At 34.7% G+C, this 16,718-nt stretch overlaps 1 protein-coding gene across 1 annotated transcript in view; it reads left to right on the forward strand.

Annotated features, from left to right (window-relative positions):
* Positions 1 to 16,718, forward strand: part of LOC106883583 (toll-like receptor 5) — a 62,510-nt gene that overhangs the window by 24,631 nt on the left and 21,161 nt on the right. The window contains exons 12-17 of the mRNA XM_052977853.1: positions 2,669 to 2,740; positions 4,253 to 4,324; positions 8,178 to 8,249; positions 10,667 to 10,836; positions 11,986 to 12,077; positions 16,114 to 16,297. Coding sequence (XP_052833813.1) covers positions 2,669 to 2,740; positions 4,253 to 4,324; positions 8,178 to 8,249; positions 10,667 to 10,836; positions 11,986 to 12,077; positions 16,114 to 16,297 — 662 coding nt within the window. The remainder of the gene's footprint in view (positions 1 to 2,668; positions 2,741 to 4,252; positions 4,325 to 8,177; positions 8,250 to 10,666; positions 10,837 to 11,985; positions 12,078 to 16,113; positions 16,298 to 16,718) is intronic.

The raw sequence follows: 16,718 nt of genomic DNA on the forward strand, positions 1-16,718 counted from the left end.
ATATATTGGAAAATAATAACAAGAAATAGGAATAGGAATAAATCGAAATACATTGAATTTAAGAATATTAAAAAGCAATATCAAAAACAGGATATGCGAATTGTGGGAAACAATATACTGCTGAGGTCTTCTAATATTTCTAATAAGGTCAGGAATAGGAGTAAAATGATTAGAAAGTATACACCTCATATATCCAATAATGGTCGTAAGTGCGGAGGTTATAATGAATCTTCCGATGAAGACGAAGCTGTGTGGTTTATTGTTCCGATCGTTAAGCAGATTAAGGGTAATGTCGTTGGTGCGTTATGGAAAGTATTTTCGAAATATTTCACAAAAGAGAATGGATACTATGATATTATTAACTCTAGCAGTTTTAGATTCGGTCATTCTATATCTAGTCATTTGTACCAGATTATATCATCTATTAACGAGAGAAAATTATATTATTCTTATAATAATTGTAACGGTAGTAAACGCCGTTCTGTTAATAGCTGTATAAATAACGTAAGAGAATAGAGTGAAGGTAGGACATCTGATGTACGAAAGGAAGCTATCCTAGTGAAATCTCATCCCAACCTTTTGAATGTATGTAAAACGACAAACAATACAAATCTAAATAGTAAAGCTGGGAAAAATATATAATAATGTCGAGGTTACAAATAATACTTTTTGTGATTGCAGGGTTAAAAGCAAATGTTTGTTTAAGAATTAGTGTAAACGAAAACATGTTGCTTACAAGTATAGTGTATATTCTGAAGGTAGAAAGTACGTTTATATTGGTGCTACGCAAAATGTTATTCAAAAACGTACTTGTAATCATATTTACACCTTTAATAATAAAATAGGTCCGCCCCCACTAGCCTTAGTAAATTTATTTGGGATATAAGCGATGCCAAAATAGCTTTTAGGTAGAGTGGTAAATTATAAGCCGCTGGTTATAAACCTGGAAAGTCTCTCTGCTTTCTTTGTTTAGAAGAACTGTATTTGATTTTTATTTTGAGATGTCTACGAAACGCAAAGATGGAAATGGGACTTTCTTGTGTCCATACATCAAAATGGATATTTAGGAACTTTTATTTATAATTGCTTATATTAAAGATATTAACATTTAAATAATATATATGTGTATCTGTGAGTGTGTGTGTGATTTTGTGTGTGTGTGTGTGTGTGTGTGTGTGTGTGTATTTTCTGTAGGTAAATCTAATATGTGGGCTCTGTTTGTATTTACTTGATACGTATAGACCGTGCGTTTGCGTAAACATTGATTAATTTAGCAATTTTGGATTGGGTTGGGAGGAGTTTGATCTGATATATTTCGTTAATCTGAATTATTATCGACAGGCATATGCTCCACGAATTGTTGTGTCTCGCTGCTCTCTTCTTAACAATTAATCTATAACGTTATCCATTCACTAGTTTTATCTAGTATTCTTTTTCTCTTGATATTGTTTATATCTTAACTATCATAGCACCATCAATGAACTATTGTGTATCATATTGGCTCGTGTAAGGATATGTAGAACGTTTTGTTTTTGAATATACGACGCAATGATGGTTTCTACGGAACACTTGCGTTAAGAAAAAACAAACACTTCTGAGTTTGTCGTCGGTTAGCCTACTCTTTGTTAAATTTCCTTTAGAAATATTCCTTAAGGATATACACAATGAACTGGTCTGATTTCGTACATGGAATGTTATTTCTGAAATTTAAGAATTGTGTATAGACACAGCTGTTGGTAAGAATGTCTGTGTATAATCTGAATGATTTTAGATAAAAACAAATCAGCTGTATGTAAATTTTCCCCCTTTTCTTCATTTTCTAATGTTCATTTAAATACCTATACTTTTCGGTGATAAACATATATACTTGGTTTTCTCTTAACGCTGGTATAAACCGCTGCACTAGGATACTCGCACCGAGGGATTTTAGTTCCTAGACTTATTAAACACACACACACACACATTATATATAGATTAATAATTAAGGGTACTACAGGCAGTTCCGGCATTCTGAGACAGCAGTCGAAATGACCCAAATCACAAGTTTTCACTTAAGCACAAAAGTGAAGGCAGGCAAATGAACAAAATCCCTAAGACTCCGAACCAATAATAAAAATAATCGAAAAGTGAAAAGCTCAGACACACCCGTATTGCCGTGATTTCGAACTTTTAAAATTTGCAGCAGCATAAGAAACGTTCATGGCAAACATTTGTTGGGATGAACAAGTTCAGAGTCAGTAAGACGCGCTGAGTATGGGGTATTTTCTCAAAGTTCGAAATTACGGTGATAAGGATATGTCTAACTTTTTCAGTATTTGATTATGTTCGGGGTCTTAGGGATTTTGTTCATTTGCCCACCTTGTGCTTAAGTGAAAACTTGTGGTTTGGTTATTTCTGACTGCTATTTTAGCATGCTGGTACTGCCTTACTACCCTTAATTATTTATTGATAATTTTACCCTAAGGCGTTTTACGCATGTTAAGCGTTAAGCCACTGATAACCCTGATATTATAAAAAATAATATCGCCTCTTCTCATTTCTCATGCCCCTCATCATTATCATCTCCACTTACATTCCTTGTCTTATATCTATTCTTTTTTCGCCATAGTATGTAATATCATCACAAGTCTTTTCTATATATTTTCATAAACTCAATTTTATGTTACAGATATCTGCATAACAATAGCATTACATATATTCAACGTGGTATCTTCGAAAGCCTTCCAAATTTAGAAAGCTTGTGAGTTCGGTCACTTTTGTTCGTACTATTTATTTCTCCATACATCTTCTCCAGTTTCACTGTCTCTGTTGGCCTCTCTCTAACATCCTTACTCTCACTCTCTCTTTCCATTGTTTTCTCTGAGTGTATCCATGTGAACATGATGATCTTCTTTCTCACTTTCTTCTCATACATATCCATGTTCTTGTTATCGTGTTAATCGTAATATTTTTTCATTTATCATTCATGCTCTTTGTTTTCTAAACATTCGTTTACCTAATATTCAAACACACATTATTCAACTCCATTTCCTAGTTTATTTTCTGTTTGTTTTCTTCTTTGTTCTATTTTTAAATTTTATCACATAATGTTCTTCATACATTTCTTTTTCGTTTTGTTCTTCCTTTTCAACTTCATTTTCAGCAGATTCTATTTTTGTCCTTCTTTATATTCTTTTCTTCTTTTTCTTCTTTTTCTCCTCATTTGCTTCTTCTTCTTCTTCTTCTTCTTCTTCTTCTTCTTCTTCTTCTTCTTCTTCTTCTTCTTCTTCTTCTTCTTCTTCTTCTTCTTCTTCTTCTTCTTCTTCTTCTTCTTCTTCGTCTCCTCTTATTTATTTTCATTCCTTTTCCTTATTTCTTTCTTTTCACTTCTTTTAATTCTACTCGATATTTTACTTCTGTTTCCTTATCCTCATTCTCTTCTTCATGTTCCACTCATCTTTCTTTATGAGTTTCTTTCAGATTTCATCGCACTTCATCCGCTTTTACTTTCGCATTTCTGTTCCCCATCATCTGTTGTTGCTGTTCTTTATCCGTGTTCTCTTTTTCTCTTCTTCCTTAACTTCGTTCTCCTTCTACTCTACACCGCTGTGCCCCTCGGTATCTTTTTCGTTTTCTTTTTGTTCTCCTCCTCTTCCTTCACCAGTTTCTTCCAAATATTAAATACTTTTTCCTTCGTCATCTCAAATTTCTTTCACATCATGTTTTCCTGTTTTTTTTAAATATTTTCTATCGACAGACTTATCGTATTCATCACCATCATCGACATTACCATCATCACAATTTTCTGCACCAACTCTCACACACTTAATTTTATCGTCATCAACATAATCATTATGATCCTCAGCAGAAACAGCATCAACTTCAAGTCGTCATCAACATCAGCATCAACATTATAAATGTCTTCATCATTATCGTTATCAAAAACTTCATCACCATCATTAGTAACAACCGTGTCTTTATCAATACTAGCACCATCCTTGTCGCCAGCCTCTTCCTCACATTCACACCACCGACACCTCCAACAGTATACACCTCCACTTCATCATCAATACACTTATCAAGCTCATGCTCATCCCCTTATCGTCTCCTCCATCAAATAATTGTCTCACCATAATGTTTTACCTTTTATCATAACACATTTCTAGACATTTTCTAATCTAAAAGTTTATTTTATAGACATTTCGGTCATAATAATATTTTACAATAAAACTCCTCTCTATCTTATCTTATCAACTAATATTTTATGTTACAGATATTTGTATGAAAATAATATCGAGAAGATCCAAGTAGGAACCTTCGATAATCTACCCAGTTTAATATATCTGTAAGTCTTGTTGATAATACTTCATTAACAATATATCACTCTATATTCAAAATTTTCCCATTTTGTTTCGCGTCCTGTCCTTCTCTCTCTTTACATTCTCGTTTTTCTTTCGATATGTGAATGTCTGTAAATATGTGTGTCTGTGAGTAATGTGAATATAAATGTGTGTTGGCATGTTAACAATTTGAGTCTATCTATCTATCTATCTATCTATCTATCTATCTATCTATCTATCTATATATATATATATATATAAATATATATATATATATATATATATATATATATGTATATATATGTATATATATATCTGTATATCTGGGCAATTGTGTATGAGTAAATGTATGAGAGGGTAACGACTTATGTTTGTATTTCTATCTGTATATCTTTTACTGTGTTTATCTCTAGACCAACGCTGATTACCATCCATGACTCTCCCTTGTAATTGCATATTTAAGATTATATTGTTATTATTAAATGTTTCTACACCTTACAACTTTTATTGATTTTCTTCTTCTTCTTCTTCTTCTTTTTTTCTTCTTCTTCTTCTTCTTCTTCTTCTTCTTCTTCTTCTTCTTCTTCTTCTACTACTTCTCCTTCTTCTTCTTCTTCTTCTTCTTCTTCTTCTTCTTCTTCTTCTTCTTCTTCTTCTTCTTCTTCTTCTTCTTCTTTTTTTTCTTCTTCTTCTTCTTCTTCTTCTTTCCTAATTAATTCGCCTGATAAATTTTACGGATATATTTCCATATCTTGCATCTCTCCCCAAGCTTCTCACTAAATCACATTCATTCTCTCGCCATGTGTATGTATGTCCACCATAGTATCCGAAGAAATACCAGAGAACTAAGATTGCAAGAACTTATGAATGTACTCCATGACAGACAGTACCCAACTCAACTCACAAATCAAGGAACTAAACGTGCAAAATCGATTGATATTAAAACATTAAAAAAGCCAAATACAACACATATACCCACAAAGCAGCACTTGGTTATATCTCCACATACAACACCAGGAACAAAGAAACATTCAATATCATCATCCAAAATACTCCAATACTCTATAAAGACCCCAGACTTAAGGAACTCCTACGTAACCATAAATTCATCAAGAGCTGCAAACAGCCTAAGATATTGAAGAAAATTTTCATTAGTGCCAAGTTCTCTAGAACAACAAACGCAAGTGTCGTAAAGTGTGGTCACCCTAATTTCGGAACATGTCTCAATATGTTGGAACGATCGGAATTCCATTTCAGACAAGGGCAAATATTCAAAATGAAATCTAATATCACTTGCGCCTCCCAAAACCTCATTTACGTAATCAGATGCTCGGGCTGCCTGCGAAACCCTATTGGCTCGACGGGAAATTCGATGTGAAAGAGATGTACGGTCCATAGACAACAAATTTCCTCCCCACAATATCGCCAAATATCCCTCAGTCAACACATTGAAGCATTTTCAGAATTATTACAACCACAATTCGTAATTTTCCCATTCTATCAACTTGCCTTCTGGACCTCAACACAAGTAAGATTGACTAAAGGAACGACATTTATCCAAAAATATACACCAAAATTAAATACGAAACCCATATTAAAAAAAGGACTTACCCCATCTAATGGGAATAAAATAGAAAACACAGAAAAAAATTAAAATTAGATTTACCTTCCCTTTACTGCAAAATGAATGACTGAACAATTATCTCCCCTTTTTCAACTCTCAGCTTGAGGAGCAATGCGAAACCGGTCCTTACTTCAATTAAGTTGAAAGAACAAAACCTCATTTTGTACAAAATTGTATAATATCTTTATTATCATGGCTCTAATATACTATTATATGTTGTGAAACAAATCTGTGTGTCTTTTCATTTTTTCTCTTTGTATATGTATCCACCGCATGTGTTCCACACTAAAGTATGTTCTACCTTCAACACACACACACATGCACTCACATATATACATATACATTACATATATATCCGTGTGCATGTTTGTGTGTTTGTGCGCGTGTGTCTGCTTGTGTTTGTGTGTTTGTGCGCGTGTGTCTGCTTGTGTTTGTGTGTGTGTGTGTGCGTGTAGTTGTTCGTGCTTCTGGTATGAGACTGAATCACCTTGAGTGCAGAATGATATCAGCTTATTAGCGATAAATATTAAAAAATCACTCTCCCTTCTAATTGCATATTGAGGACGACATTATGATATTTATCGTTTTCTTCGTATTTTCTTCCTTCTTCAAATGTTCCACTTTCACTTTTTATTTCTCTTTCTTTTTCAACTATTTATATCTTCTGCTTCTCTCTCTTACTGTTATTTTCTCGTCCTCATTCCCTTCTTTAAATCTAACCCCATATCTCACGACTTCCGTTATTTCATTATAACCATCAACATCAACTTTCTTATCACCACCACCATCATCATCATCATAGTGGTCGTCGTCATCATCATCAACATCATCATCACCATAATGATCAACATCATCTTGATCATCATCATCTTGATCATCATCATGAACATCATTTTCTAGAGCTTCCTTACATGTGGAAAACATCCCAAAATGCTAACAGAAAGTATATTGATAAAGGCTGACGTAGAAAAGGATCTAAATATTACAGGTACACATCACTAGCCTCACATGTTAGGAAAGTCTTGAGATACGTTGCCAGAAAGTCGTTGGTTACGTTCCAAGAACAAAACTTGCTCACTTACCTGCAGCATGGCTTCTGTTCAGGATGGAGTTGCCTTCCACAGCTAATACTACGTGACTGAGTACTGAAATAACAGATGACGTTTTCAATTATTGATCATATATACACTATACCAACATCAGTCATCTTTTATTAATCTTCAATTAGAATGTTAGTGTTTTTAATTTGTTGCGAAGTGTTTCAATGTGCGTAAATTTGTAATATTAACAGAATGTTTTCTTGCAGTCAGAACCTTGTGCTGATGATGAAATATATATTATATCATGATTGTCAGAGTAGAAGCTTCATTACTACGTTATGTGATTTGGAAGAGCACCTGTTAATGAAACAATGTAGACATTAGTTTGTTCTATATGATGCATATTTTTGTCATTAAGCGAATGCTACAAAGATTTTGACCAAAAGCAGTATTGTATATTGTATACTTAGAATTTACTTTGAAAATAAGTTGTATTCAGGATCAGTAAATGAGTATGATTATGTTGGTATTCAGGATCAGTAAATGCATCATGCATAACTAGTGTAATTTACGGTACTTTATGACACTACATAGCAGTTTGCTCGTTTTTCGAATTTTCTAGACTTTGAATAAAACATTAAAATATTATTTGCCATATACAGTAATCGAATGTCTATGAATTGACGCTATGAATGATATGTATAGTTATTCGACAAAAGTATAAAGATGAACATTAATTCATAAATATACTTTGAATAAGACTTAAAGTTGGGAACTGTTCTTAAGATAATTATTCATGATTTATTTTTCACGCAATGTTGTCATTACATTGACACTACAGTATATACGGAGAATATGGATTTCACATAACGTCCATATTTATTGTACAAATATGTGAAATCCATATTGGACACACTAAAGTCTCATTGTTCTTGTGTTATTCTTATAGCTTATCTTCCATCTTTTGTTAAACGGGTATCGCAGGAGATTTTTGCTTCCCTCAGGATATCTAAGTTAGGTTGATGGAAACTACTCCTGTCCAAAATATGGACAGAAAAATCATAGAGAAATATACAACTTTGCTGTAAACAGAAGCTCTTATTCCGTTAGTTTAGACAGTATATGAAAAAAAGAAAACAGATTTATTAACTTCTACATATTCTAACTTCTAAATTATTTGTTTCTTTCTTCCAGAGATTTGAGCAAGAACCGAATAAAAACCTATGAGGATGGCGTTTTCTTATTCCTGCCCAGTATAACTTTTATGTATGTACAACACATATTTGTTTATCGGAAAACGAAATGTCTTCGTAAACACACAGAATGATGTCGACAAACTAAAATCATAAACAGATGTCATAAAATTCAAAATTATTTAAGACAATTGATAAGAAATAGCAATATGTCGGATTTAAATTTAGTGGTTGGCGGGTTAGTAACTATAGTGAAAGAGAATTACCCAAAGCCCCAGGCATTCGGAACAAATTTAAAATAACCGCTGCTAATTTCTTAACCACACAGCTTTGTCCGTCACAAATGTAATCTTGCTTACGTAGAACCAACGCCCCCAATTCGTATTCTGATAGGAAGTTTTATATGTACATACTTTTAACTGGTTTCCTATGAGGAACGTGGAATTGTGTCGCAAAATGGACCTAAAAACAATTTGCTTTTATAGAAAGAGTGTGTCTAAAATCTCTATCAATTAACGTACAGATTGATTCGTTGAGGATGGTCACGTGGTGTGGTAAGAGTATCTTTGAGCAGTTATCTCTTATGGCCATGTATTAAAAGCTTGTGACATTCACGTCCAGGAGTCACGTCAAAGGTTTAGTCCAGTAGATTTGTCAGTTAACAGCCAGAACAATAACCATGAATGCGCCCAAATTTAGAGCTGTCTTAGCCTGATGCTTGTAACAAGCAGCTGTGTGAGAATGCAGCTATTGTCATATTTATCCAAGGCGTAATGACTGCTTGGTGCAGCTTTAATGAATGATTCAATCCTTCGTTCCATCTTCCAAATGTGATCAAAAGAGTCGAAAATATACATTACTCTTAAACTGTCTGGAGATTATAACGAATTCGAATCGTTTGTAAAACTCAGTGTAAAGCATGAATTATTTACGCACGTAAAAGTCACGTCAAACTTTTAATCCGGTAGAGATGTCATATGGCAGTCAGTAGCTATGAAAGATAAAAGCCACATCTGAATCTAGGTCTGTTTCAACTTTTGGTTGTCTCCAGTAGCTGTGTGAGCAGCTGTTATCTTATTTCACCAATGCGTGTTGACATTGTTTGTGTTACACAAACTCTTTTAGTGAATGATTTAGTCTCCCTCACCAAACGCGATGAAATAGGTGAAAAAGTAATGTAACTTTTAAACAGAGTTAGAAATTGCTGAAAACTATCAGGTGAATAAAATAGTTCCGTCTTAACAGACAGGTGGTAAGTTGATCTAGTCGTATGTCAACACTATCTTCTTTCAAACGGGTTATAAAAATGTAAAACAGAAAAATTTAATCCATAATTATATACATAAACAAAAATACAATAAAAATTAATGTAAAAGTTAATACAAAGGAAATTCCACATATATAAAATTTTAAAAAAATCTTGTTCTTGTAAAAAAAAAGTGTAACTGAAAATAAATTTTTAATCTTCACAGTCTTGTTCTTAGACTGAAGTAGATGGGTTTTTTTTTTAGGAACATGGTGAGCTTTGTTTGGTTTTACGATTATTTTACGGTAACAACGCACAGCATCTTGAATGATATGTTTATTTTTTGTGGTCGTAAGTGGGGATGGTCGTAAGTCGAGGTGAAGGTGTATTTAGTTCTTAAAGTTTTACAATATCTATTTAAACATCTAGTATTTATATATTAAATATAAATATAGTATGTCATCAACATTTTGTATATCATCTATATTTTGTATATCACCTATGTCTAGTATTTCATCCATAGTAAATATATCATCTTCGTCATGCATATCATCTACGTCTAGTATGCCCTCTGTATATCGTATGCCATCTACATTTTGAATATCATCTATATTTTGTATTTCACCTGTACCTAGTATATCATCTATAGTAAATATATAATCTAGTATGCTATCTACATCATGCATGTCATCTACCTCTAGTATACTGTCAGTATATCGTATGTTATCTACATTTTATATCTTTTCTATATCCACCACGTCATCCTTACTATATATGTCATCTATATACAGTATGCATTTATAATCAGTATGTCATCAATATCCACCATGCCATCTATATCATGTATATCATCTATATTCAATATGTTATCTATATCGTATATCCCACCCTTATCCAGCATATCATCAATATATCGTATGTCATCTATATTTCATATGTCCTCTATATCTCTGCATATCAACTCTTTCGAATATGTCAGCTATCTACTCGATACAGTTTATATCACATCTGTCTTTATTAGTTTCCAAGCTATATCATCTAAAGAAGTAGGATCTTAACTTATTTTCGGCTTCCATGAGAAACCATTTCACTTTATTGCAATTCTTAACATCTTTTGGAACAAAACATGAATGTCATTACTTCTATACTCTTGCTGGAATTATAGCATCCTTCTTTCTTACCAAATACATCAGGGGCTTCTCTATACCTCTAAAGTACATTCACTGTTCTGTTTATAATTGCAGCGACCTCAGAAACAATACAGATATGATGTGTGGATGTCATCTGCCAGCCTTGGTGAATTATACGAACTCAAAGTTCGGCAGAGTTGTGGATGTCCAGGGCGAGTGTCAGACAAATTCAGCCAATAACCAGATCCAAGTAATACCAATAATGGAATACTCGCAATGTCAAAGTTAGTAAATTCTTCTTTGTTTTTGTTATTTTATTATTAGAACAAACAACGTCGGGGAGTTAGCACAATCGTTGGCATGCCGGACAAAATGCTCAGCAATATTTCGTGCAACTGTAGACTGGTCCGCTAATATTGTTAGACCAGGAGCCTTCACCGTAAGCGCAGGTAAAGCAGCAGTGGAGTTACTTTTTAAAGTTACGGATAAATTTTTGTTGTTACAACTCTTCCATGAACCAACCAGAAATAACTATTAAAAGTGAAACTAAACAAAGCTGAAACTCTTATATCACATTACAATAGAGATGTTATTGCTTCACCTTTGACACGTAACACAGAAACAGTCTAGGAGATTGATCTAGGCTCACATTAGAGACCTTATTGATTATACACATGATGAGACCCGTAGTAATATAATAGCTTCCTACATGTGAGCACGGGATAAAAATCTAATTTCCGTTGTTTACATCGTTGTCCGGGTGATGAGATATTCTAACTCGACCCTATTCTCGGCTAAACATAATCAGCATTTTCTGCTCCTATTAAAACAAGGCTCACAAGTCTCCAGGTTTTTTCAGTACTCTGTAATGCATTTCTTTAACAGTCACATATGCCTAGCCCGGACTGTGACATTGCGATTCTCTAGGATACTTAAGAAAGAGTTATAGTTATTATATCCAGTCTAGAAAGGACTTTCATATCGCCTCCTTTGACATCGTTTCCTCCTTTTTTTCTCAGCATTTCCGATTCTGAGTTGACATTTTCACCCGCATTAACAGAGATCAGTATTTTGTTTTCCATACCTGTCTGATATGAAGAACACGTAGTGTTACTTAGAATTATTTCCCTTTATTTGAGTTATTGCACAATTTTCGCCCTTATTTTGAGAGCAGAATACAAATAGAAAATGCCATCAATTAGCTTTCGTAGCTTTCTTAGTTTAGTTTGTGACAAAACTGAAACAATTGCAAGTGGATATCGTAACATACTCTTGTAGTTTTCATTAATTATTTTCTTTAAATGCCTCACATGTATTGATTCCAGCATTAACACTTTTACATTTGCTTTACACCACAATGTGATTATTTTCTCTTATTCCTATACATTACTTATTTGGTTCCTAAATATGGATATTTTTCTTGTATTGTATAGATTACTCGTTATTTCAACGGAATTTGCAGTGTCAAACATGCTCAGGGATTTTGTGCAATGAAGGAGAAGTGACGAACTGTACAGGCGATGAGGTAAGCTGAAATGTTACTTTCTTCCTTTTGATATACACTTAAACCACACTTAAAGCCAGTATGGCTACGTAACTTCTACCAAGATTTCACAAATTGTTTTAGATGCCCATGTAATCATAAGTCGATACAAACATCTTCTCGGTCTTCTAATCCTTGACTCAGCAGAACAAGGAGTAGACATTTGAAATGAGAGATGGTTGACCAGCATTAAGCCGGTATTCATTTTCAGCTGAACTGACTGGAGCAACGTAAAATGAAGTGCTGCTTTGTTCAAGAACACAAGATGTCATTCGGTTCAGGAATCGAAGCCACGATCCCATGTGTGTCATATTCCCTTTTCCTTCACCGACAAAAATAACTGCACTTAATATTCCGCTATCGTAGAATTTTTGTTTGAATGATGGCTATGTTATCCGGCAAATCACTGAATTTCAAAGTCTGGGCAGTCGTCCTGGACATCAGTGGTACCAAATGCTCCACAGTGATGTTCTGAAAGGAACACATTCGTACAATGAAGGTGGTGTTCCTAGGTTAGTAGTTGCATGACACCACTGTGTCAAGGGGGCTGAATTTCCCCTGACATCAGAAAGGCTTCCTGCGGAACCCTCGATCTCAACTTGGTGAATTAGGAACTTCGCTTTATAAACAAGGTGGGATTGTGTGAGAGTAAAGCAAAGAACGGTCGATAAAGAACATTAAAATCCTGCTTAAAATTACGTGCGGTCTGTAGGTTTCCGACTGGATTTTTCCTGATGTAACTCTACACACAGGGAGCATCCAGGATTGGTCATTTCGATCGTATCTTAAAAGAATGTGTTAGGCCAGCAGATGAGTATAGTACAAAATATCTTTAGTTGAAAGTGATTAGCTACACAGATCATATATTTTATTTTATTTGGTTGGTAAACTTAAATTGGAACCATTGTCAGGGACCCAGTTCCTGGAAGTTGGACGTGTCTCTACGAACTTGCAAACATTACAGGAATTAGACTAATGAATTTGTGAGGCAATAGTTGAGAGGAATTATTATTCACAACCAGTGGCAGTGCGTCCTTAAAGGGACGAAGAGGACGATTAACTTCGAGAGCGTTTAGCGAAGTGCTACTAACAGGCTCCTAGCATATATGTGAAGCGAATGGTCTATAAAATTTTACGAATGATATATAAAGCGTTAGAGAAACTATTGATTATACACATGGCGAGGCCCGTAGTAATATAATATATAACTTCTGTCATGTAAGCATGGGATAAAAATCTAATCTCCCTGCTTACATCGTTGTCCGGCTTCTGAGAATATTCTGACTCGATCCTATTCTTGGCTAAACATAATCTGCATTTTCTGCAGCAATTAAAACAATGCTTGCAAGTCTCCAGGCTTTTTCAGTTAAAGTACTCTGTAACGCATTTCTGTAACAGTCACATATGCCTAGCATTGACTCTGACATTGCGATCCCCTAGGATACTTAAGAAAGAGTTATAGCTATTCTATCTGGTCTCTTTGTTTTCCTCAGCCTCCCCGAACCTGATGTGACATTTTCAGCCTCATTAACAGAGAACAATATTTTGTTTTCCATACCTGCTTGAACTGAAGAACACATGGTGTTACTTAACCACACTGTTATCCAATATCCGATTACACTTTGAAACACGAGTTTTGTCCTTGATTAGCAACTGTCATTTCCTTACACCTAAAAAGTATGAAACGTGACTAATATTTCCTTCAAAATTTTGCTTTTGTTACATTTATTCACACCCCAAAGAATCCTTCTCAACACATAGCTATCATACTCTCCACTACCCCTGTTGCGTTCAAAGATAATCACATTGTCAGCCAAGTGGTTAAGTTCAAGCAACTTGTAAGCAAATTTGGGGCATTGAAAAGAATATTTGCTATAGTGATATTTGTGCTTCAACAACTCAGCGATGAATCTGTCTGAAATGTAATAGGAAGTAGGTCAGTGTGAAAACATTGATATCCAGGTCACATAAGTAATTTGTTCGGGACAGACAATGGGTCGGAGACGGTAGTGGTCTGCGGTACTTACATTGATGAACTATCGGCAGTTGTGAGGTGTAGCGAGAAGCCGATTACAGCATTTGAAATATTGAGAGCAATGAACTCTCGCACAAGGCGCAAATAGTTCGGTTTGTATGGTCTGCCTTCTGAGTTTTAGTAATACATGCCAGACGAAATCATCCTGCAGGTATTCGTTCAATGTCCGGGCATTGCTGATTTGTGGAGTTATGATAAACAACGTCTGTCTGACGGGGGACGGTTCTGGCTATCAAACGAGTACATCATGATGAATGCTCCGCTGCCAACCTTTATCAGAGTAGGGAAAGTAGTTTTCCTCTGTGCGGCGACTATAACGAATGGGGTTGTGTTGAAGATGTTGAAATTTATAAGGACTAAGATATTCCCCTCTGGTCGAGGCCTCATCGCCCTCTTCAAGTTTCAAATGAGAAATTAATTGTGTGGGGAGAGGGAGGTGCTGTCCCCAAGTGAATTTATTGAAAGGTTGGTGAAAGCGTTTAAGGACACAAGAACGAATGTATAGACCTGTGTAACGGAGTACAGTAATTGGAGAGGGCAATTGCCCTTAATGTTCAAGGTGAGGTTGAATGGTGGGGTTCTTTGATTGGTTCTAGAGGTCCACCTCTATTACGAGGATCACATAGCTACTACCTTTAAACTCGTATACCATTCGCTTTTATATTGTATACCATGCATGCTTATTTCTATATATTTATAATTCCATTCCACTGGCAAAATACAAGAACAATTATTATAATCATTATTATTGGGTTATAGATCGAAAGTTACAAGGAAGAATTACTCTATGATTTTTTGAAGTTTATAAATTCTTATGAGGTTAGAAACAAAATTTTCGCTGATCAGAAATAAGTTTTCTATAACGGGTAGAGAGAGATTCGAAGGATTGCTTTGGTTCGGAGGTAGAACACCGGTCATGTTTACAGGGGGTCTGGATTAGAATTCCACGGGCAACCTCCTACATCTTTTTACCCAAAGGGTTTTCTAAACCAATATTTACACGCTATCATTTATAGCTTGCCTACTTCAAGATCCAACGTCTCAATAAAGAATTATCCTTTCCTAGTCTAGGTACAAGGCCCGAAATTTTTGTTGAGGAGAGCAGTCGATTAGATCGACTCCAGTATGCAACTGGTACTTAATTTATCGACCCCTAAAGGATGAAAGGTAAAGTCGACCTCGGCGGAATTTGAACTCAGAACGTAAAGACAGACGAAATACTGCTAAGCATTCCGCCCGGAGTGCTAACGTTTCTGCCAGCTCGCTGCCTTTCAAGATAGAATTATTAACAAGATTGTTGGTCTTCAGTGATTCGTCTGGATCTTGGATATTTTCTCTCCAAATTTTATGCGAATATAGTGTATATTCATTTTATTGCAATAGAATATGCATGTCGATGAGAAACATATACTATACCTTTTGTATCCATTTATGCATTTTCTGTTTTATTTGCAAAACCTGAGTGTTTAAGTCCAGTCCTTTATTTCATTATCCTCATTTACGACAGTTACCGTTGCGCTTGTTTCTGTTGTTGCTGAGGTTCACACGTAAGATATTTCGTACACTTAATTTCTATGACGAATTCACACTGCAGTACTCAACAAGTTTCGATTAAATAAGGTTTCCAATAGAATTTATGGGGTTTTTTTCTACCCTTGTAAATGGGTGGCAGATCGGTGTGGTGTTCATATTCAACGTGTTTTGATATATAACACATAATTTACAAGCGATAAATATCAGTAAAGCTCAAAGAACCTTACTTATGCAGTTGTCTTTCAACATTTTATCGGTTTGTATCGATCTAATTCGTTGCTTTTCGATATTTTTTTGAGTAAGGATTCATTCAACTTCCTCGTATACTGAATATTCCCCGTTGTCGTTGCTTGTAGTAGCAGCAACAGTAGTAGTAGTAGTCGTAGTAGTAGTAGCAGCAGCAGTAACAGAGGTGGTAGTCGTATATGATTTTTGTATTTATTGCAACAGCCTGTATGTGAAAATAAGATAACGACGAATGGCGTTACACTGAAGTTTGAAAAATCCTGCAGCACATACAGAAATTGTCTTGTAGCTCTGAGAAGCAATACATTTAAATGCAATAAATGGACCAGTGGCGTGTCTTGTGTCAGTTGTTGCACAGGAAACTTGTGTAAGAGGAACGATTCCATTGGTAAGTTGTGTTTATTTTCTTATATAATTTCACTTCATTTATTAGACATGAAAGTTTAATAAGAAAATTGTATAATAGTTAATATATTAAAAAGTATAATCGCCGTACTGAATTTACAAAATTTATCGCGTTGACATCAGAGGTGCGCACATCACTTGGCCATTCCCAGATAAACAGATAACGCAGCTGTTTATATAAACAAATATTCTTGTAACTTCAGACACCCGGAGCCATTAATTTGTATACATATTACTATATAACACTATATATAAAATCAGCACCCTGTCAGCAGGTATGCCAGTCCACAATATATATATACACACACACGTACAAACACGAGTATGCACAGACACACATAAACACACGAACATATAACATATATATATATATATATATATATACATACATATATATATATATA

The sequence above is a fragment of the Octopus bimaculoides genome, chromosome 29 (genome assembly GCF_001194135.2).
Source record: "Octopus bimaculoides isolate UCB-OBI-ISO-001 chromosome 29, ASM119413v2, whole genome shotgun sequence".
Taxonomy (NCBI): domain Eukaryota; kingdom Metazoa; phylum Mollusca; class Cephalopoda; order Octopoda; family Octopodidae; genus Octopus; species Octopus bimaculoides.